The sequence below is a fragment of the Suncus etruscus genome, chromosome 7, assembly GCF_024139225.1.
Source record: "Suncus etruscus isolate mSunEtr1 chromosome 7, mSunEtr1.pri.cur, whole genome shotgun sequence".
Classification (NCBI taxonomy): domain Eukaryota; kingdom Metazoa; phylum Chordata; class Mammalia; order Eulipotyphla; family Soricidae; genus Suncus; species Suncus etruscus.
Window position 1 is genome coordinate 55,277,660 of NC_064854.1, and position 23,728 is coordinate 55,301,387.

Below are 23,728 nucleotides of genomic sequence, written 5' to 3' on the forward strand. Positions count from 1 at the left end.
AGCTGCTAAGCTGCTTATCTGCAAGAACTTGTTGGTTTCCTATTTGGGGAGTGCTGGGGCTTGAACCCAGTGCTTCAGAGTTGTGAGACAATAACCTCACCCTTTGGCCCCCCTCAAGGAGTAATAATTGGAAACGATGTCAAACCCTTAATAATTATAGGAAATGGAGAAATCCCGTTGGCTTTTTCAGTTTCTCGAATGCTGAGTGCCAGAGTTTTTAAGCTGAATCCTCCCCAAATTTGGGGTGAAGTACTTTTGATTTTTTTTTTCACTAACATTGGGATTTGCCCAAGGTTGATTTGGAATAATAGTCCTCTTGATTTTAAATTCACTGATAAAGTAGAAGGAAAAAAAAATACTTTAGGAGATTAGAAATGGGGTAGGGAGAAGAATATAGATCTATTGTAGAAGTAAACTATTTTTGTTTGGGGACCACACTTGGTGGTATTTAGGGCTACTGCTGTTTCTGTTTGGGACCTGGCAATGCTTAGGGGAAAAATTACATCTGGTGCTGCTCTGGCACCCTATGGGATGTCAAGAGTTGAACTTGGGTTGGCTGCATGCAAAGCAAGGCCTTCCCTGCTGTCTTGTTGCTTCAACTCTTTTTTTTTTTTTTTTTGGTTTTTGGGTCACACCCTGCGGTGCTCAGGGGTTATTCCTGGCTGTCTGCTCAGAAATAGCTCCTGGCAGGCACAGGGGACCATATGGGACACCGGGATTCGAACCAACCACCTTTGGTCCTGGATCAGCTGCTTGCAAGGCAAACACCACTGTGATATCTCTCCGGGCCCTTCAACTCTTATTCTTACATCTGTCCTCAGGAATGACCCCTGGCAGTGCCAGGGATCTCCAGTATCTGTGTAACTAGCTCTAAAACCAGAGGTGCCTTGAGAAATGCTTGCCCTGCCCCACAAATTCCTACGATCCACTCAGATCAGGTGGTGACTGATCAATCCAGAGTGTCATTGGAACAAAAATTTCTTCCTTCAGTGCAGTGTCTTTTTCTGTTTCCTTTCAATATGATTTAGAGTCCAGGGTCAGAGAGATAGCATAGTGGTAATGCCTTGCACTCGGCCAACGCAAGACAGACCCCTGTTCGATTCCCAACATCCCATATTGTTTAAAAACCCTTTCCTGGTGACTGTCCAGTGTTTGTGCTGTTATTTCCAAGTCTTTTTTTTTTTTTTTTTTTTTGGTGGTTTTTGGGTCACACCCGGCAGTGCTCGGGTTTTTCCTGGCTCCGTGCTCAGAAATTGCTCCTGGCAGGCATGGGGGACCATATGGGACACCGGGATTCGAACCGATGACCTTCTGCATGAAAGGTAAATGCCTTACCTCCATGCTATCTCTCTGGCCCAAGTCATTTATTTTTTAAAGCAGAATATTTTTCCCAGGTCACCTTAGGTACATAATGATTTTGTTTTAAGCAAAACTATCTTTTTCAGCAATTTCAGATAATTAAAATTTTATCTCAGAGGTACTTCTAGATCCATTTCTAGTTGTTTGGAACAGTTTTCATGTTTGTGCGTTTTCTTTGTTATCTGTATTTCAGCTTTCATTCAAAGATGAATCCAACCTATCACTTTATATCAGCTCTTTTCAATAGTTTTTTTTTCTTTTCAATAGTTTTTTAGGGGCCAGAGAGATAGTACATCAGGGAAGGAGTTTACCCTGCACGCAGCAGATGCAGGTTTAATCCTCAGCATCCTCCTATATGTTCCCCATAGCATTTCCAGGTGTGCCTTCCCCTGGTAAAAACAAACAAACAAACAAACAAAACAAAACAAAAAAAAAACAGTCGCTTTCAAGCTGTTTATGGAGGTAAATGTTAATCTTTGTGCTGAACCTGTTGTTGACTGGTCTCAGCATTTCATCAGTCCTTTGCTTGATTTTGAAGAATGATTCTGGGATACAGTGCCAACTCATCACATGCTAAAGTGGTAAAAAATCACGTACTGAGTGATGTAGGAGGTCTAAAAACAACCTCAGGGGCTGCCCCAGCCTTTGGACTTAGGGTTCTCCACTGAAGGGCAGATTCTAGTTTTCCTAGTTCCTTCCACAGAGTAAGCAGAGATGTACTTAAAGCGATAGTGTTGTTCTTTGCTGCTTTTTCAAAATCAGGAAGGGAGTTAACGGGCCAGTGGAGAGGGCACTTGCCTTGCTTGTGTCCTGCTGGGTTTCAACCCTAGTATACCATATAATCTCGAGCTTGCCAGAAGTAAGTCCTAAGCACTGCCAAGTGTGCCCCCACTCCCAAGAAAACAAGTGAATATGGAAGAGAATTTCATCTGACTAGATTTAGCATTTAATGGGGCTCTTCAGTTTGTTTGCAGAAAAGTACTTTCAAAAAGGAAAATGAGTGGATTGTAAAAACAAGCCAGAACCTCTTTGTGATGCCTTCCTTTAGTAGTGCTTCATAGAAGCAATTGTTAATCCATATTGAACGGGAATGCCAAGTATTGACCTTCATTTTGATTTTTTGTTCACCAATCTCAATAAAATGTATTTCATTTGAAAATGGAAACGTTAATAATTTTAGTGATAGTTGTAATTGTTTTCAAAATCAAAGTACTTTGAACACTGTTACTTGTTTCATAGGAATAATATATATATTTTTTTTGTTTTTGGGTCACACCCAGCAGTGCTCAGGGGTTATTCCTGGCTCTATGCTCAGAAATCGCTCCTAGCAGGCTCGGGGACCATTTCCGAGATTCGAACTACCGTCCTTCTGCATGCAAGGCAAATGCCCTACCTCCATGCTATCTCTCCAATCCCAGGAATAATTATTCTTATATATACACAGTGAAGATGGCTAAATTACCAAATGTTATTTTTATGTGTGTGAGATAACACACAAGTTGGCTTATTATTAATCCCTTCTCCATGCATGGGATCACTTCCAACCGGTCTTGGGAAAATCGTTTGGTAATAGGCACAGACCCCCCAGGCCTCCAGCACATTTCATTAGTCCTCACTGTAAATCTGTTGAGTTTCCTCTAAAATCTGAATTCAGGGTTGAAAATCAGATGATTATTCTTACAATGTTTTGTTTGTTTTCATTTGGGGGCCACTCCGAGTGATGCTCAGGACTTATTTCTGGCTGTGTTCAGGAATAACTTCAGGTGCTTGGGAGACCATATAGGATGTTGGGGATAGAACCCAAGTTGACTGGTGCAAGGTGAGCACTGTCCTATTCTGGCCTCCAGGACTTGAAGTATATACGTATATTTGTGTGTGTACTGTACTGTCACTGAGAGCGAGCGAGCGAGAGGGGGGAAGAGAGAGTCAAGTTAAAGGAACTTGAAAGCAGAATCATGGAGATTTTTTAAATACACAAGCGGACCACTAGAGGGCGGTACATACTTCCCTTACGTTTTCATCCTATAAGGGAGAAGGATGAGCTGAGTTCTTCAATGCCTAGGAATTGGGGCAAAAGGTCTGGGCATACTCTGTCACTGAGCACTGCGCTGTGAGTACTGGGTCGGAGCTGGGAACTACCCGAGCATGGGTTGGGAGTTACGCACCAGGTCACATAGAAGCACAGGGAGGTACAGTCGTGGTTTGGATATGGTCACTGCATAGATCTGGTAGAGTGTGGGGATATCAGGTCAGAGATGCCAGGGGGCAGTCTCCAGGACCAGTCCCTGGGATGGGTATTCCTGGGCAGCATGGAATTACCTCAGTACCTGGGCTTGGAGGACAGTTCTTTGGAAGAGGGTAACCTCTGCTTTGTGGGGACTGGATACTCATGTCCTGACCTCCAAGAAGCATCCAGGTTGCCCCATAAAGGGCCTGAGAGGAGAGATAGTATCTGTTGGGAACATGAGACATTTACCCTAAGTGAGTCATGTAATGTTTTGGGGGTGACATCAGATTTAGGGGGGTTGCTTGTGCAGGTGACCAGTATCAGTCTTGTCTCTCAGGACTGGACAAAAGTAGGTGACATGGCCCCTCGTCCCCTTCTTGTCCCCTCTCATAGAATCCATTGAACCCAGGTTCCTGCCTGAATGGAAAGGTGGTGTTGGAAGACACTTGGAGTCTGAGTTCTGGGCCCCTGTATAGACGGTTACATGCATCTTCTAAAAGAGGCAGATTCCAGAACTGGGCCCTGAGGCCACCCATGAGCGCCCCACTCAGGGGAAGGTACCTCCAACATGGCTGAATATCAAACAGGAGCCCAACTAGAAAACTGCATGATTGGGGGAACCAGGTCCAGGGGGGCAAAGTTTCATACCTGACAGTAGCTATATTGGGAAGGTTGTGGGGTGGAGACCAAGGAGCTTGTGGGGCTGACCACAGGCAGGGATGGTCACTGTAGGCAAAGCAGTGGTGGCAGGACTGGGGTGCCTGGTGGGATGCCCATGGCTGCTGCCCCTCAAGTCCCCTAGCCTGAGCTACTAGTGTTCTTTCCCAGCCCTCCTCAGGAAAAACGAGGTGCTGTAGGTTCTGCTTCCAATTCCTTTATTTCCACCTCCTGAGTCATCCTAGATGCAGGATGGGAACTGGGATGGGGCCGAGAGACCTGAGGCTCGGCCACTACTTCTCTTCCCACCTTGGTAGCCATCTGAGAAGTGCCCAGCAGGGGTCCAAGGACAGAGATCCCATGAGAAACAGTGCCAGTTTCAGGGTGGGGGAGCCAGCCCTGGAAATCAGCCCAGCCACATGAGTCTATGCCGGAGCAATCGGGGTTTGGGGGAACTTGGTTTCCCGGAGGGACATGGACAGTGTAGGGGTCATGAGTCAAGAGTTGGGCAGGGGCCTGGATTTCTCCAAAGGGACAGGAAAATGGGACAGGGATGGTCCTCTGGGGAGGGGGGGCTGCTGGGGCTGCTCGTGTCCAGGCCCAAACAAGGACAGAGGTGGGTGGGGTGCAAGCTGTTGTCCTGAGGGGTACCTCTGGTCTTGGAGGCCTCACCTCACCTTCAGGTGCCTCCGAGCCTGGAGAGGTGGTTAAGATGAGGTTCACGTGGCTTTGCCTGTGGGTTGGGGTCTACTCACCCCTCTTTATGCTGCCTTGCATGTAGGAGGCCTTCTGGGTATCCCTCACCCCTGCCAGGGGCAACCCTTCTTTTTGGGGAATCCTGGATTTGGGGCATGGTACTGGGCCAGTGGAGAAAATGGAACCTTGGATGTGGGGCTCTTTCTGGAGCCCAGAAGGTATAAGAGGCTAAGGGGAGCCCCTTGGGCACTCACCCCACCCCTTGGTGCCAGGCTTGCAGAACCAGGTCAGAAGGCATGTGCCTCTGAAATGAGGCCAAAGCTCTGGCTGATGCTGCACATCCCAACCCCCTCACTGGCCCTGCCACTGGCCACGGGGGACTCCCAGAGTGTGGGGCAGTGGCAGGCAGGAGCCCATTAAAAGGTTTTTGACCCAAAAGCATGGGGCCATGGCTCAGCTTTGAATGTGTTGGGGAGTGTGCACAGCTGGGATCAGGCTTCCTATGTGGGAGCCCTGGGCTCCATCCCCAACACTGTTTCCCAGCATGACCAGAAGCCACCCCTGAAAACTCATGGTATGTCCACCTCAAAAAGTGGTATCAAGGGGAACAGGGCAAGACCTCAGCATGCAGAAGCCAGGGGTGGGTTGATCTCTCCCCATACAGTCCCCCAGCACAGCTGGGTGTGCCCCCCAAAGTGGGGCCTTGTGGAAAGCAGTCAGTGAGAGCTGGGAAATGTAGGGGTACAAAAGTTCCTCAGCCAGACCCCTCCCCAGCTGCAGCTGTCTCTTGAGAGTCCCAAAGGTGTGAATGTGGCAGCTGCACGGGGCGTGGGGGCCACCTGTCTCCTCAATTTTCCTGGGCAGCTGCCTCAGATCTGCTTCTCGTCTGCAACTCTCCAGGGTGGACAATGTTCAGCTTGGCTGACCTGGGTCTTGGGCCAGCTCTGCCCCCTGTGCTCTGTGCTCCCGAAGGAGGCACAGATGTGGTATGGGAGAGATTATGGGGATACAGACGAGGTTGGTTCAGCTTTTCTGGGTGCCCAGTCTTGTCATCACGATTGTGCTAGGAGTCAGGGCAGGGGGCAGCTGTATTTCTAGAATCTTCTTTGTCACCAAACAGGGCCTTTGAATAGTCCAGGAAGGAGCAACCACAGACACTCAGCTGGACACTGGGCCATCCAGAAGTCCCAAGCCCCTCACCCCGCTGTGCCTTGTCTCACACCCAAGTCTGTCTCTCCTCCATCCCCCAAAACTCAGACCTTCCTTGCTCAGCTTCCTTGGTTCCTTCCATCCAGCAGAGTGGGTCGTGCAGAGCTGGGCTGGCTTAGAACTGGGCATCACTGCCCACTGCCCCATCAGACCCTCACCAGCAGAGACAGATCTTGCTCCTGGTGCACCCTGAAGGTGCACCCACAAGGAAGCCTGTGAGCTGTCAGGGACACCATGGAGCAGATCACACGTCGGTGCTAATAGCCCTTGGATTGGTGAAGGCGTCGCGCACCGGGCCCGACCACGTCACCGGAAAACTCTGAGGTGCTGCCACTTTGAGGGGCATGGGGCCCCCCTCCTTGTAGTAGGCGGGAGGCAGGTTGAGCCACTGGCCACCCCCGTTGGGCACCATGTCGGCTGTCCGGATATAGAAGGGGGGGCTGTATGGGGAGCACGCCGGGCAGGGGTGGCTACGGGGTTCTCTGGGGTGGGGTGCCAGCCCGCCAGGGGGGTCCACTTGGGAGCTGCAGGCATTGCAGGCTGGGCCTCGGGGGGATGCAGGAGCCTCGTCCTCCTCATTAGCATCGTCCACTTCGTTCTTCTTACAGCAGTAATACTGGGGGGTAGAGAGAAGGGGTCTCAGGAAGGACAGGATACTAGGCGACAGTGAGAGGGGGGGTCTCAACGGGGGACAAGAGACTGAGGGACAGGAAGACGAGGTCTCAGGGAAGGAAAACATGATACTGGGAGCTCAGTGACTGGACATCAGAAACCACCCAGGCCTGTGCAGGACTCAGTGACTGGATGTGGGATAACGCCTAGGGAACTCATGGCTCTCTTCATCCTCAGGGCAGTGAGGAATGACGCTGGGGGTGGGGTGGCAAATGAGGGCTACCCATTCTCCCCGGGGAATCCCTGACCCTATATTCCATGGCCCAGCCAGCCCCCCATGTACAGCCCCCATGGGAAGGAGGGTTGAGTGAAGGCAGGGATGGGGTGAGACTAAACAGACGGGACAGGGACTGGCCGCTCACCTGCAGCCGGCAGTAGCACAGCACAGCGATGATGCAGAGCAGGATGACAGCTGCGAGGATTCCGCCCGTGATCACCACTGTTCCCGCGGTCATCCGCACGGTGCCCCATCAACTCTGCACAGAGGTGTGTGGCTCTCAGGGTCCACCAGAGCTCCCACCCCATTGGGGACCCCTAGCATGCAGGCTGTTGGGGAGTCTCAACTCTGACTGGCTCCATCCTGTGGGCAGTGTGTCCTGTACTCAACACACAGTGACTGGGAGACACAGCAAAAAAAAAGAATAAAGTGGGAGGGAAGCCCTGCAGGGTGGTGATGGCTGGAGTCAGGGCAGCAGCAGTGACGCCTCATCAGTCCCGAAGGGACCCAGGTGGCTTCGGAGACAAGATTCTGGGAGCTTTTGGTATGGAAGCCACACCCAGTGGTGCTCAGGGCTTACTCCTGTCTCTGGACTGAGGGGTCACTCCTGGTGGGGCTCGGGTGCCAGGAATCAAATTGGGTCAGCTGTGTGCAGGACCAGCACCCTCTCTGCCATACTATGGTTCTAGTCCTGAGACATGGTATTTTGGGAATGGGAACCCCTCCCTCTTCACAGGCGGCCAGCCCCGCATCGACTATCTCTGCATTTAAGGGGCGAACACTGAACTTGGATCCTATCAGGCCTGACCTGGCTAACCTAAGGAGAAGGTCTCGGTGGGGGTGACTTTGGGGACCCAGTCTATAACCCCTCGAGCCCCCACCCTCAGCCCTGCCCCAAGAACCCCAGACTCACGTGGAGCAGCAGGGGCGGAGCAGGTTGGTCACTCAGGGGGTGCCCCAGCAGGCAGCAACAGAGGCCACATCATGACTAAGTACCCAGGTTCCTGTGAGGGGAGACAGTAGTCAGGAAGGGCTGCAGTGAGCTGCTGAGTTGACACCAGTGGTCCCAGGAACCCTGAGGGCTGGATGACTCAGCCCATGTGCTACCCCAAGCCCTCAGAAATAAGGGCACACAAGCTCCCCCCAGAAGCTGTGCTTTAGAAGCTTCTTGCCCCTTCTGGGAAGTTGGGAGCCCTGCGATCTGGCAGCTTCTCCACAATTACTCCAGCCCCTGAGTTCTTGGTGCCCATCAAGAAAAATCTCCCTCTGCCTTGTCTCCCCACTTCCCTCATCTCTAGGGGTCTGTCTTGAATCCCACTGTTTTCTGGGCCAGCCTGACAGAGACTAAAAGACCCCCTGCTGAGGCTGACTACTGGTGGACCTTCAACCCCAAAGTTTCCCATCACCCTGAAACATTGTTTTTTTTTTTTGTTTGTTTGTTTGTTTGTTTTTTTTTTTTTTTTTTGGTTTTTGGGTCACACCCGGCGGTGCTCAGGGCTTACTCTTGGCTGTCTGCTCAGAAATAGCTCCTGGCAGGCACGGGGGACCATATGGGACACCGGGATTCGAACCAACTACCTTTGGTCCTGGATCGGCTGCTTGCAAGGCAAACGCCGCTGTGCTATCTCTCCGGGCCCTGAAACATTGTTTTATTGGGGGGCTTCCAGTGGTGTTGAGGGCCATCAAGACCATACCCCACAGTGCATGAGGCCATGCCCAGAAGCAAACCCACAGCCCTGAGCATGCCATGGTGCCACCCAGCCTTCTGTATGGCTCCAAGAGGGACCTCCTGTGGGCCCTCCCAAATATAGATGAGGTTCAGGCAGAGAATTCACAAGGCTAGATCCCCTACAATACATTCTCCGGAGAAAAACTGGGTTTCACCGGTAGAGCCTCCCTCACCCCCAGCCAGGTTCTTCAAATTCAGACAGGTCCAGGATTTGGTGCAGACAGGGAGGACCCTTCCCTTGTATGATACCTCCTGCCTTTCCAACATCGCCACCTGTGGGCGAGGCGCTGCCAGTGCAGTCAACCCGGATTGAGATGCCCCCTCACCCCGACTTTTGCAGGGAACCGGAGTAGGGGGCATAGACATGCTAAGGAGACAATTTGAAGGTCTCCCAGCTCAGCCCTGTCCACAAATCACAGTTAACCCCCCCTCCCTCACCCAAGCAGCCCTGCAAGGTGGTAGAAGAGAGTGGGGGTCACTTCATTGAGCCAAACACCAACCCAGGTGGGTGGAAAATGCCACTGGGCTACAGGGGCAGTCGAGGGTGGGGTGAGTGTCCAGGAGGGACAATGTGTCTCAGGGGGCCTGAGAGAACCACCAGCACGGGGTCTCCATCCATCAACCCAGCAGACTCTGGTGGGAGAATCCCAGCACCCCAGTTCTGCCTACAAGCATGAGGGCTGGTCTATGCTCTCTGGTAAGGACCCCACCCTATGCTTGACACCTCCAGCTGACACCTGGCATGTGTGACTAACGATTTCCTCACAGCCATTAGGAGCACCACCAGTTAACTGAGCTCAGCCCTGCTGCTAAACTCAAACTTAATTCCTCCCGAAGCAATGACTTTTCCTGGTGGCTCCTACTCAGGCCATGAGCTGACCAGTACTGGTTATTGGTGTCTGCGACCCTCAGCAAGGCCCACAAGAGGTTCTTTTAACCGTGACTTGGCTTCCTGCCTCCATCAGCCCCATTAGGGAGGACTGTGCTGCCAAGCTATGAGATCATGAGGGAAAGAGGCCTCAGTGCACTCGCAAAAGGACTCCGAGGCCTCGACTTCTCTCAGTAACCCCCAAATGCAGCTTGAAATCAGCATAGGCTGTCACCATCCCCCCAGTGGGACCAGTGGACATCAGGAAGGGCATCCGCAAGGCAGAGATATGAGGAAGCAGGTCCAAACTGGGGAGGGTGCTTGAATCCAGGACTGACTCAGTGCTTCGGAGTTCAAATCACCAACCAGTCTCCAGGGTGAAGGGCAAAGATGCCCACTGCTGGGGTGTTTCTCTGGTGGGGAACCAGATGCCAGCTAGGTGGGCTAGGAAGATCTAGTGGATGGGGCTGGAATTACAGTACAGCAAAGAGGGTGCTTGCCTTGCATATGGCTGACCTGGGTTCAGTCCCGGTCATCCCATATGGTTCCCTGGGAACAACCAGGAGTGATCCCTGACAACTACCGGATGTGGCCCCAAAACAAACAAACAAAAAAAATTCCTGATAAAGTTTTTTTGTTTGTCTCTCTTTTTGTTTGTTTGTTTTGGGGTCACACCTGGCAGTACTCAGGGGTTACTCCTGGCTCTGCGCTCAGAAATCACTCCTGGCAGGCATGGGGGACCATATGGGATGCTGGGATCCTGGATCGGCTGCTTGCAAGGCAAATGCCCTACCTCAGTGCTCCAAGCCCCAAGAAAAAAAGTATTCTTGTAGTTGCATTTCTGGAAGAAAAAAGAAAAGGAATTTTGCCTTTCATATCCATGAGTTCTGGGACTGCAAAAAGGTAAAGAAGAATCCCTGGGGAAGATAACTCTGAGGGAGGAAATACAGGAGGAAGTGACTGGCGAAGAAGGCAGCAGCTGTAAAAAATTATAATAAAGGAGAAAGACTCGTCTTGAAAGCCTCAGGTAGAGGAAGAAAGATAATTAAATTGGAATCAATTAAAGCAGGAAGTCAGATCCACGAACAAAATCAAGCCTAACTGGGGGGGGCGGGTGTACTAAGGGTTGAAAGATGAGGGAAACAGGGATCTGGTAGGAGACACAAAGGATCAATAGTTCCACAGTGCTGGTCTTGCATATACAAAGTCAGCCTAGATGCAATCCCTGAGCAGCCCACACACGGTTCCCAGAGCACTGTCAAGAGTGATGTCTGAGCACAGAGCTAGGAGTCAACCCTGAAAATGGCCTTATAATGATGAGGCCTCAAAACCACATACATGCGCGCACGCACCCGCATGCACACACACACACACACACACACACACAGTTCCTCAAAATACTCCTAGACTCAGAGTTTAGCTGACATCAGAACTACTCGTATTGGGGTCTAGAGAGATAAACAACAGGGAGGAATCTTGCCTTGCACATGGCCAACCTGGGTTCAGTGTCCAGCATTCCATAAGTTCCCCTGAGGATTACTAGGAGTGATCCTTAAATACTGAATCAGGGCCTCCCAATGCTTACCACAGGCTGTGTTCTTTACACTGACTGTATAGAAAGAGGAGGTACAGTAAATGAACCGCATGTACACCTCAGCCCAGGCCCTTTGCCTGGTCTGTTTTGTGAATGGGGGGACATGGAAAAAAAAAAAAATACTGAATCAGGAGTGAACTCTGAGCACCTCCTGGTGTAGCCAAAAAAAAAACCCAAAAACCAAAAAACAAAAACAAAAATTTAAAAACTATTGATATTGGGGCTTTAGAAAGAGGTCTGGCATGTAATTGACACCAGTTTGATTCCTGGCATTGTGGAGTCTCATGAGCACTGTGGGCTGTAATCTCCGGAAGCCCCAAACACTGCTCATGCATTGTCACACCTGACAATGCCTCCTTGTCAAACTACTAGTCCAGCTGATCAAGAGTCACCACAGTGGGGCTGCAGAGATAGCACAGCTGTAGGCCATTTGCCTTGCACAGAATGGACCCTAATTCAATTCCCAGCATCCCATACAGTCCCCTGACCCTGCCAGGAGTGATTTCTGAGCGCAGAGAACCTCTGAGTGCAGAGAACCCCTGAGCGCAGAGAACCCCTGAGCGCCGCCAGGTGTGACCCGCCAAAAAAAAAATCACTACAGGATCAGGGACTGGACTTCATGAGTACCACTGGCTGTAAGCCCCCAAATAAACTAGGACTCTATGTTTGAAACTGCAGACATGTTCTGAAGAAAATGCTCCAAAATGGGGCTCAAGCCATAGAAAAGCAGGGAGAGCATTGGCCTTGCATGTGATTGACCTGGGATTGACCACTGGGATCTCAGAGTCCCCCAAGCACCACCAGGAGTGATCCTTAAATGCAGAGCCAGGAGGAAGTCCTGAGCATCACTGGGTGTGGCCCCAAAGCAAAACAAACAAACAAAGGATCCCAAGAAAGGAAAAAGCTAAAGCCAAGAAAAGGCTCACTGCAGAATTATTTATCATAGAGAGAAAATTGAAAACAGGGACATTCTCCACGGACAGGCAGGGCATGATATAGCACCAGGTTATAATTACAAAGATGCATCCTGCTATGAGAGGAAGCTGACACAGATGAACGAGAACATAAATTTTTGTCCAATCTACTCCCAGCCCAGCAGAAACTCTAATGTGAACTTAACAAGAAGGAAGGGAATTTAACATCCAGCCCTCAGCTGGGGGTGGGGAAGTGATGTGTAGAAACCACAGATAATTCCATATACCGTGTTTTAAAAAATCTATTTTCCTTAGTGTTGGAGTCATACCAATGGTGCTTAAGTATAACTCCTGGATGCTCAGGAGACCCTATGGGGTGCTGGGGATGGAACCCAGGTCAGCTGTGTGCAAGGCAAGTGCCTTTACACGCCATATAATTGCTCCAGCCCCTAAAAACAATAGATTCTTCTTTCAAATGTTCTTTGCAGCTAGGAAACAAATGGATGAACAAAGGAGCAAGGAAATGAATTGTTAGGGCTCAGGAGATACTCCTGGTTCTGAAGTCAGAAATTATTCTTAGGGTCAAGAGTGATAGCACAGTTGTAGGGTGTTTGCCTTGCATGCGGCAATCCTGGATGGTTTTGGTTTGATTCTTGGCATCGCATATGGTCCCCCAAGCCTGCCAGGAGTGATTTCTTTTTTCTTTTTGTTTTTTGTTTTTTGGGCTACAACCAGCGGTGTTCATGGGTTACTCCTGGTTCTGCACTCAGAAATTGTTCCTGACAGGCTCAGGGGACCACATGGAATGCTGAGAATCAAACCCAGGTCGGTACGGGTTGGCCACATGCAAGGCAAACACCCTACTGCTATACTATCACTCTGGCCCTCCAGGAGCAATTTCTGAGCGTAGAGCCAGGAGTAACCCCCAAGTGCCACCAGGTGTGGCCCAATGTCCCCACCCCAATTATTCCTGGCAAGCTCAGAGGACCATATGGGATGCCAGGGATTGAACCTGCAAGGCAAACACCCTACCTGCTGTGCTATTGCTCTGGCCTCAATTTACTTTAGAGCAGAGCTACTCAAATGGGTCCTCCAGAAGAAAACTGCATACATGGGGAGAGCACAACACTTGGGGATCATGTGATAGGATGGGGCTGGGGAACCCTCAGGAAGCAGACAAGATGGAGAAATTTGGTTTTAGAACAAACCAGGCTCAAGGACAGATGTGGGTAGACTCATTCCTGATAGGTTGGGGTGCTCTGCTCACTGTAGTGAGTTGAATGGAAGGGAATGCTGAGAAACTAAGAAGTTGGTGGGGGGGGTGCTGTTCTGGAGTCCCAGAAAGTCCTCAGAAAGAATCTCATTGCAAGCTGGTGATCACTCAGATTTGTGAATGAACAATGTTAGGGTTTGCTCAATGGACTTGAATTGGATCTCGAAAGGGACCCTGAAAGAACGAAGCTTCCTCCTTCTCCTGGGACAGGTGGCACACTGAGGCACAGTGAAGGGCTCATCTCAATTCTACTCCCAATTCTTGTAGTCACCCTGCGCTGCAGGCCCTTCTTGGGAAGGAATCCCATGCAGCTAGATTGGGCTGCTGGGCTGAGAGATTTGAGGGCCCAGGTAGGTGAGGGGCAACATAGGACAGCTCCATAACTGCATTCCGTTCCCCAAGCTCTTGACTATTTGGGTCCCTCCCAGCTTTGTGCTCAGGGCTGTTTCTGGCTCAGTGCTCAGGGGAACCACAAGGATCGGGGGACAGACACAGGGAGGCCAACATGCAAAACCCAAGCTCAGCTAAGTCATCTTCTCTCGGCCCACTAAATGGGGTGTCCTTCCTGGGGTGTTCCACAGTCCTATAAGTTTGACTGACAAGATTAGGCACTAACTCCCTCATATGACCTTGGATGGTGGGGCACAGTGCCTAGAGACCTCATCATTGCTGCCCAGTCCAGAGGTGAGTCTCCTTGTGAGGTTCATTCTGAAGTGGGGCTACCACAGGATGGGGAACCTTAGGTCAATCTGGGATCACTTAGACCAGGGGTCTCAAACTCTCGGCCCACGGGCTGTTTGCGGCCCTCCATACAACATTCTGTGGCCCTGCCCTAGAGGAATCTTTGTTTTGTTTTGTTTTAGTTATTTGGGTCACACACCCCCAATGTTCAAGGCTTACTACTGACTTTGCACTCCAGGATCACCCTGACTTTGCCTCCTGCGGCCTGCAGGTAAATTGAGTTTGAGACCCCTGACTTAGACTAAATCTTCCCCAACTTCTTTGACTGAATGCCCCGTTTCAGAAACAGTCACACGAGGATGGGGAGATGCAGGCTGGAAGGATGTTGGAAAGATGCAGGCTGGAGTGGATTTTTGGAGGATGCAGGTTGGAGGAGGGGAAGGGGGAGCATAATTTATAGACCAGGGGTTGAGAGGAGCAAGTGGGGGTTCTGCCAACCTCCCCCATTCACTCTGCAGAAGTGAGCACAGACCACAGCATCCCTTGATGTTCTATATTTGGGTCCACCCGCAGGGCTGTCCACGGCTGTGTCTAAGGTCCGGCCGCCTCTTCTTTTTACCTACCACGTGGGCAAACACCTGCCTTGTTGCCTGGCAACGGAGGTATCCAGCCTGCCTGGCCGGCTTGGAAGTATAGGTGGGGGAGGCAGCGTTGGTGCTAATATGGTGAAGGTCAGATGGAGGAGGCAGCCTCCCATGCTAACACTGAAGTTGCAGGAGCAGCAGGGAGGGCAATTCTTTTGCATGATGTGAACCCAGGTTCCATCTGGGTATCCCATAGGATCCCCAGAGCCCTACCAGGAGCACTGCTGAAGATGACTCCCCCAAACCCTCAAAAAAAAAAAGAGAGCAAGTGAAGTCGAGTCTTTGTCAGAACAGGCCTGTCAGGAACTGTCTACTGCCCCAGCATCCACTTGGGTGTACATGAGTTTCCTCAAGACCAAGTGTCCGAGCAGAAATCAGAAGCCGCAGTTCTAGTCTCTGCCCGGAGCAGAAGCAGCCATGGCCACTGTGACCCCTGCAGGATGGGGGCTGCCTGAGCAGTAACATGACACCATGACAGTGTGTGATACTAGAGGGGTCACTGTAACATGTTGGGGGGCCCCTACTCCATGATGCTTTGGGTCACTCCAGGTTTTGTGCTCAAGGATCATTCTGGTGGGGCTCAGGCAATCGTAGTTAGTGCTGGGCATCAAACTGGGCAAGGCAAGTGCCTTAATCCCAACTACCCAGCCAGGGATGATTGATTTATTCTCCTCCTCTTCCTCCTTTTTTTGCTTGGTTTTTGGGCCACATACAGTGGTGCTCAGGGCTTACTCCTGGCTCTGTGCTCAGGAATCACTCCTGGCAGAGCCCAGGGAACCCTACGGGATGATGTGCATCAAACCTGGGTCGGCTGTGTGCAGGGCAAGTGCCTACCCACTGAATATGGCTTTGGGCCCTCAGAGATTTGAATTTTGTATCTAAGTGATTGGCAGGTTCTAGAATTTTGCAAGTTGGGTTTGAGGAGAGACAGAGTGAGGGAGAGAATGGAAAAGAAAAGAGGAAGGAGGAAAGGGGAAGGGAGAGAGAAGAGAGGGAAGGAAGGGGGAGAGGGAGGGGGGAGACAATGGGGAGGGAGAGAGAAGAAAAAAGAGAGGGAGGACAGAGGGAGAAGGGGAGAAGAGAGACAGAGAGAGCCCTACCTCTGATTCCAGTTCCAACCCATGTTGCATGCATGTATGTTGGGGGGGGGGGAAGTCCACTATTGGGTACTACATCATTTCCTGGACCACCTCCAGGAGTGACCTCCAAGTTGTGATCCAGGCCACCTCTGCTGAGCTGGGTGGCCTCACAAACCCTAAAGTTTCTAGAAGTTGTTTCTTCTCTACAGAAAGAAGGGGTGGACTCAGGCATTCAAGGGACATGCTGGTTCCAATGTCTCCTTTCTCTTTCTGGGGGGGGGACCGTTTTCCCTACTGTACTGGAGTGACTCTGGTAACATCAGGGCCACATACAGGAGGTCTGCTCTGTAGACTTGGAGGCCTTCCCTCCACCCCGCATTCTCATGTTCTTTATTCTCACAGCAGGAGGTGGCCTGGCAGGCTGGGCCTGAGCAGAAGCTTCTAGAAAAGAGAGGGGACAGGACAGCTGCAAAGTCCCTGAGAAGGTGGGTGGTACTCCTGGGGCTACCCAGTACCTCAACAATGACCTTGGAGAGTTCAGATTGGCCAAGCAAAGAGCATCAGGGAACCTCAAAAGTAGGCCTGCAGGGGCCCCTGTTGTCTCTGCTGATCTCCCCAGTGCCACTATGTCCCTCCCCTGGCTCTGCCCAGTCCCTCGACCATCATATGGGTGCGTCTCCCTGCCAACCCCCATGCCCCACAACTGCTAATCAAATGAGTGCCAGGCCTACTGCATTAAGCCCGCCCCGCCCCCCAGCCCTAATTGGAAAAACAGCCCCATCCTCCTCGCTTCAAAGCTGATTACACGGGCACAGAGCGGCCTGGCCTTTGTCTGGCCAGGCACAGGGGTCTGGTCTTTGTCCTGGATGGAGGGGGGCTGGTGTGTCCCGTCACCAGCCTGTGAGATCATCCCCTATGAGCCTGGGGTGTCTGCAGATGCCCAGAGGCGCTGCCTCTACCTTGAGGACCAGCAGCTGGCCTGGCAGGGGCGACTACTCAAAATTGGAGTCAGGGGCCAGAGAGAGAGGACAGTGACTGACTCGAGTACAGTCCTGGCATCCCATAGAGCCCCATTGCACCGTGCCTTCCTGAGGTCTGGCAGGTGTGGTCCCCAAACAAAAATAAATTGGGGGCTGGAGTAATAATCCAACAGGTAGGCACTTGCCTTGCACATGGCTGACCTGGGTTAGATTCATGGCACCCACCCATAGGGTCCTATAAGCCAGGCCAGGAGTAAGCCCTGGACATCACTGGGCATGGCCCCAAAACAAACAGTAAACTGGAATTAGCCGAGTCTGAAAGTGGGGAGAATGGGGTGGGCAAGAGAGAGCGAGCAGGGGGAGCGTGGAGGAGGCAAGAGGGGATAGTTAAGATATTGGTCTTGAGTAAGGGAGATAGCACGGAGGCAGGGCATTTGCCTTGCATGCAGCCAATCCAGGACAGATGGTTCGAATCCAGGCATCCATATGGTCCTCATATGGTGCCTGCCAGGAGCGATTACTGAGCACAGAACCAGTAGTAACCCCTGAGTTTAGGTGTGTCCCAAAAACAAAACAAAAAAGATGTTGGTCTTGCACATAGCTGACCCGTTTCATCCCTAACACTACATATGGCCCCCCTAATCCCAGAGCCAGGAGTGATCCCTGAGCACAAAAAGTGTCCCTTACTGCATCCACACCATGTGGAGGTGGGTTGGAGGGAAGAACCAGGGGCAGTTCATCCCCTTCTCTGGATGCTTTTTTGAAGCATCTCATTATCTTTTGGGGGAAGAATAGGACCACACCTATAACTATATAGCACTGCTCGGGGACCCTGAGCAATGGGGATGGAACCTCCAAGCTCTTTCTTGCAAAATATGAGCCCTGACATTTTATATCACCTCTCTGGGCCCACAAAGCATCGTTTGGGGGTGAAATGAATAAGACCCCAAGGTCAACCACGTTTTAAAGTGTGCATGAATGCAGAGGTTTGGAGGCTAATCATGTAGAACGAGCACATCACACCCAATTCTCCAGCTGTTTCATTGTTCCCCAAAATGCCATGAGAAGGCACCATCTCTACCTCATCACCTCTCTCTGGCCCCTAACAATATGATGATACTCACATGGTGTTGCAGTTTGTGTTCATTAAGCCACATCTGAGAGTGATTCCAAGAATGGTAAATTCAGGTAGAAAACTCTGGTGTGAGAATTGATTGTCTCAGATACCCGCCATCTCCTCCTTCGTTCTACACCTTTTTGTCCCTGGTGACCAAGAGCCCTTTGCCAGAGCACTTGAGAGACCAGTTTTGATCTTGGTTTTGGGTCACACCCAGTGATCTTCAGGGCTCACTCTGGGCTTTGTTCAGAGATCACTCCTGGCAGGGCTCAAGGATGCCAGAGAGGGAACCCAACTCAGCCATGAGTCAATCAAATGCCCTCCTATGATTCTGGCCCCAGAACATGCGATTCTAACACATTCCCAGGGGCCACAGGGCTGCCACCCAGATGCAGCGTGTTGATTGTCTACATCCGCTCATGTGTATCTCCACCAGATCCTGAGCATGGCCCGGAAACCGCCTAGCCCGCTTACGCACGGGCCTGGCTCAGACATCAGTGCTTCGAGGTAATTAATGGTTTCAGTGACGAACTAGTCAGGCCCTGCCAGGGTCTCAGAGCGCTAGAAATTTTCCATCTCACACAAGGAACTCAGACTGGCCTTTCTTTAATGGGCTTGTGAAAGGGCATCAGTTCATCATTTCCTTTGTAAAGAGAGGCCTGCCTGGATTTGCTGAGTATTTGCTCTGGGAGTTAGCAATGCCCTTGGGACCCAGGGAATACGAATATGCATCATTCTCATGAGGCACAAGCCTGGTCTTTTTGTGCCTTCATCTCTGTGAATCACTGAGGCTGACTTGTCTCGGGGCTTCGGGGATCAGTTGTGGTGCTGAGAATCAAAACTATGTCAGAGGCCTGCAAAGCAAGCGGCGTTTCTGCTGTCCAACTGTTTGGGCCCTGACCCCAGGCCAGAATCTTTGTTAAACAGCCTGTGTGGGGCTGGAACACTGGAATAGTACTGTGGGGATAGTGCTGGTCTGACACATAGTTTGATCCCTGGCATCCCATCGGGTTCCATGAGTGACCCCTGAGCAGTGCTGGGTGTGGCCCTAAAACCAAAACCAAAATCAAACCAAATAACCATCCCCACCCAAAAAAAAACCCAGCCTGTACCTAAGCAGAGATAACTTGGGGAGTGGAGAGTTATACGTTCTGTATGCATGGAAGGCCCTCAGTGTGTCCCCCATCAATGTTGGGGACAAACAGTATCACATTGCCAGGCCCTCTCCTTGGTCAATGGTGAATAGTATTGGGAGTGATTCTCTGGCACTCATAAGCACTACCTAAATGGTGACCCCATAAACAAGAAAGAAGGAAAAAGCAGAATGTCTGTAGTGACCCTGGCAGAGAAGATAAAGGGGCAGAGCTCAGGCTCTCCCGAGAGAGGTTAAGGTGCCACCCGCAGCATCGCTTCTAAGTTAAAACCAACAAGACAGTGGCTAGTGCAATAGCACAGCACGGAGTGCATTTGCCTTGCATGTGGCTGAGTAGGTTTTTTTTTTTTGGGGGGGGGGCCACACCCGGCAGTGCTCAGGGGTTACTCCTGGCTGTATGCTCAGAAATAGCTCCTGGCAGGCACGGGGACTATATGGGACTATATGGAACCAACCACCTTTGGTCTGGATCGCCTGCTTGCAAGGCAAACACCGCTGTGCTATCTCTCCGGGCCCCTGAGTAGGGTTTGAGCCCTGGCATCCCATAGGGTTCCCCAAGCACCAGCAGGAGTAATTTCTGAGCGTAGAGCCATGACTAACCCCTGAGTATTGCCAGATGTGTCCCCTTCCCCACAAAAAGACATTGTCCAGACTGAGAAAACAAAACAAGCACCTTCTGCCCTTATTAGACAATACAGGGCACTTGTCTTGCACAACACGGATGTGGGTTCCATCCTCAGCATTGCATCTGGTCCCCTGAGCATTGCCAGGACTGAGCACCACTGCCCCCTCAAACAGGCCTGGGGAGATAGTACCAAGGGCTCGTGAACATAGTTTGCATCTGAGGCACTCCAAAGCCCAAGTCTAACTCCTGAGCATATCACCCCAGAGCATTGTGAATGGCTCCAAAATAATTTTTAATTAAATTAAAAAATTTAAATTAGGGGGACTGGAGAGATAACACAGCAACATGGCATTTGCCTTGCATGCAGCTGATTCAGGACAGAGGGTGGTTCGAATCCCAGCATCCCCTATGGTCCCCCGAGCCTGCCGAGAGCGACTTCTGAGCACAAAGCTAGGAGTAAGCCCTGAGCACCACTAGGTGTGACCCAAAAACAAAACAAAAAAATTTAAATTTAAAATAAATTAAAAAACAACATAAAATAAATTAAAAATCAAAACCTAAACTTGATTTTTGTGTTGAGGTCATATCCAGTGGTGTTTAGGACTTACTCATGCTCTGCACTCAGGGATCACTTCTGGCGGTGCACAGGCTTGAGCCTGGGCTCACTGCATGCAAATATGTGCCCGCTCTGCTCTCAGCTGCTGATGCCAAGATTATATCTTTGCTTTTCCCTCTGATTCGCCCTGCCACTGACTGCCCATGCCAGAGTTGCCAGTGACCTCCCAAATGCCAATAGGGCACCCCTGGTGAGTCCCGGGTGTTCCACCAGCTGCTCTGAGAGTTTTTAGCATGAAAATAGAACCTGGCAGTTCTCCCCCAAGTGACAGTGGTGGGGAAAAGATCCAAAGACTCTTCAAGTGCAGTTTCCTTAAAACCGGCATCAAACCGAACTTGGGCCAGTTCTATAAATCCTGGGCTATACAGCCATAAGCCAGTTCGGTACTCCCAGGAGCATACTCTGTGGTAAGGGGCCCCCGTCACCTCTCTCAAAATCATCTGCCACTGTCTTTTTCATTTTGGGATGTTTTGAGGGACACACTCAGTAGTTCTCAGAGCTTACTCCAATTAAGAGTGCTCAGGGAGCAATCCTCAGGGTACTGTAGCAAGGATCAAAACTGGGACCTGGAGCATGTTAAGCTCAGCTCAGCTCTGTCAGTCTTCACATACCCCCTGCCCAGAAGGTGACCAATGGGATGTGGGAAGAGAAGACCTCATCCTCTTGGGGCTGGGTCTATATAGTCTCTGTCCAAGGACCTCGGTGCTGCCCATCTCCTGAGTCTTAAGCTTTCTCCACTCCTAGGTGGGTGGATGGGGGCAGAACTCCCGGATAATGCTTTTTTTTTTTTTGGTTTTTGGGCCACACCCGGCAGTGCTCAGGGGTTACTCCTGGCTGTCTGCTCAGAAATAGTTCCTGACAGGCACAGGGGACCATATGGAACACCGGGATTTGAACCAACCACTTTTGGTCCTGGATCGGCTGCTTGCAAGGCAAATGCCGCTATGCTATCTCTCCGGGCCCTGGATAATGCATCTTAACTGAGCCGAAAGCTGGGGTCACAGCTCAGCTGGAGGAAAACAGGCCCCCTCCATCTGTACAAGCTGATTTAGAAGTGGGACACTCCGGTTTTTTATTAATATATAATTTGATTTTGGGGACACCCCTGTGGTGCTCAGGGCTGACTTCTGGCTCTGCACTCCTGACTGAGCTCAGAGGACCCTATGGGCTGCAGGGATCAAACAGTCATGTGCCCTCCCAGCTGTTTTATCACACTGGCCCCTTTTTAGATAAGATACCTTGGCCACCTTTGTCCCCTTGGCAGAGCGAGGACAAAATGTGAATGGAGTTCCTCTTTCTGGGGGCAGTGGGGTTACTTCTTACTCGGTGCTCAGGGATGGCTGAGTTGTGGATGACATGAGGGATAGGATACAGGGCACTGCTCTGGGTCCTCGGGACTGGGGGGCACCGCTTGCAGCTTCCCAAAGTAAGGATGTCTTGGGCTGGGGGCCTCCTGTGAGCCAAGCCTATGCTCAGTTCTGTTTTCTTCAGCCTCTATCAAACCCTCCAGCCCTTAGAGCTTCCAAACCATGGGCCATTCGGGAGTCCCATCTCCAGCAGCCAGGGAGAGGGTTTGGGGCAGCTCTGCAACTGGGCCTAGCTCTGCTGGAAACAAACACCCAGAGAACCCAACCTTTTCCACAACCCATTCTGGGTTCTCCAGCTGGGTCAGGGAGCACACATCAGGTTGTGGGAGGGTCCGGGGAGAGCAGGGACTGCGTCTCCATCCTCTGGGGCTCCGGCACCCCACACACCTCCCAAAGTCTCTTACAAATTCAACTTACAGTTACACTGGGGTAAGGGGAGGTCTGCGGCCAAGGGCACTGCGTGAACACGGAGTGTCACCAGCCTTGGCACCCGCTGCCTGATTCCCTCTAACCAGACTCGGGGTGTAGGGAACCAGGTGGTGGGGCTCGGGGCTCATCTGGAACCCGCACCCCGCGGGCCCCCTCGGCCTGGGCCTCCTGGAGAGATGGCCAGTGCTGTTGGGGAGGGGAGGGACAGGACAGGGGTGCGGGGCGCTGCTTTGGGGGCTTCGGGGATGGAGGGGAGACGCCGGCAGCGCCCCGGGGTGAGGATGCTCGGGACCCGGTGCGCCCAAACTTGACTCAATTGGCCCCGCGCGCAGAAACATCCCTCCGGCGCCCCGGAACACGCCCGTCCTCGGCAACCCGCAACACTCACACGCGCCGGGCAGTCCCGCGTCGCCGGCCAAGGCCGCCGCATGGTCCCCGAGGAGCAGAAGGGCCGGGCCGGACGGAGCATCGAGTCCCGGGACCCCAAGACCGTTGCCAAAGCCCCGTCGGGTGGCCGGAGAGCGGGGCGCGCCCCCCAGACCCAGCCGGGCGCCGCCACGGTGCAAGCGGGGTGCGGAGAGGGAGGCGCCCTCGGACCGGAGCTGCGGGCCCGGCGCTGCCTCCCTCCACCCCCGGGGTCCTCGGCCCGCCCCCGCCCCGCCCCGCCCCGTCCCTCCGGGGGTCCCCGAGCTGCGCCCTACCCGGCCCGGGCGGCCCAGCCGCTCCGCGCGCGCCTGGCTCCGCGCGCGCACTCCCCAGCGCTCCGAGCACTGCCCGGCAGGAGCCGCGTCGCCCTTGCAGGTACCGAGGCGCCCTGCTGGCGCCGACCCGGGCCTCGGCGGGGCCCCCCCGAACTCCCGGCCATCCGCACCGCGCTGCCGGCACCGTCCCAAAGGCGGTGCCGCGCGCTTGCGCCCGGGGGAGCCGGGACAAGGGTGGCAAGGATCAGCGGGAGTCTCCAAGACACCTCTAGGTTCCCTGAACCCCTTTTTCTGTCCGTCCCTGCGGCCATGGGTAACCCCTACCCACTCCCCCGACGGGGAAGGCTCGCGGGACCCTGTGAGATGCCGGAATTCGAACCGTCGCCTTCCTAGGTCGGCTGCGTGCAAGGCAAACGCCCCATAGGCCGGATATCTTTTGTTTTGGTTCGGTTTTTGGGTCACACCCGGCAGTGCTCAGGGGTTCCTCCTGGCCCTACGCTCAGAAATCGCCCCTGGCAGGCTCGGGGAACCGTATGGGATGCCGGGGTTCGAACCACCGTCCTTTTGCATGAAAGGTAAACGCCCTACCTCCATGCTGTCTCTCCGGCCCCATAGGGCGGATAGCTTCCATCCACTTTGTACAGAAACAAAACCGAGCCCCGTCGTTTCTGAGTCCAAGGGGAGGTAGAAGGAGGCACAGGGGGAAGGGCCTGCGCTAAGAATTGAACAACGGGGCGACCGTGAGTACGAAAGCGCTCTGGAAAAGGCAAAAACAAAGCGCCTGCCCCGCTTGCTCCCCCTGCCTCACCGCCCCGTCCCTCCCCGCTCCCTCCTCACAGGTTTCCCTGTGGACCTCAGTCTTCCACCTGCCGCCTTTCCTCTCACCCCCAAACCTCACACCTACTCTGTCTCCCAGAAGTG

The 23,728-nt window shown here is 52.3% G+C and overlaps 1 protein-coding gene and 1 non-coding gene across 2 annotated transcripts; one reads left to right on the forward strand and one right to left on the reverse strand.

Annotated features, from left to right (window-relative positions):
- Positions 1 to 6,379: 6,379 nt before the first annotated feature.
- FAM163A (family with sequence similarity 163 member A) lies at positions 6,380 to 22,584 on the reverse strand. Its single transcript, XM_049776614.1, has 4 exons — positions 22,495 to 22,584; positions 7,951 to 8,041; positions 7,183 to 7,296; positions 6,380 to 6,764 (listed from the first exon to the last, which is right to left on the reverse strand). Exons 3-4 carry the CDS (start codon positions 7,273 to 7,275, stop codon positions 6,393 to 6,395), a joined length of 465 nt encoding a protein of 154 aa, XP_049632571.1. The 5' UTR covers positions 7,276 to 7,296; positions 7,951 to 8,041; positions 22,495 to 22,584; the 3' UTR covers positions 6,380 to 6,392.
- Positions 11,203 to 11,335, forward strand: LOC126014673 (small nucleolar RNA SNORA51). Its single transcript, XR_007497675.1, has one exon. It is a non-coding gene; the product is annotated as a small nucleolar RNA SNORA51 (small nucleolar RNA).
- Positions 22,585 to 23,728: the final 1,144 nt, after the last annotated feature.

Coding starts and splice junctions, on each gene's coding strand:
- FAM163A (XM_049776614.1), bottom strand. CDS start 7,275: ATGACCGCGGGAACAGTGGTGATCACGGGCGGAATCCTCGCAGCTGTC. Junction 6,765..7,182: donor TGTGCTACTGCCGGCTGCAG/GTGAGCGGCCAG, acceptor TCTACCCCCCAG/TATTACTGCTGTAAGAAGAA.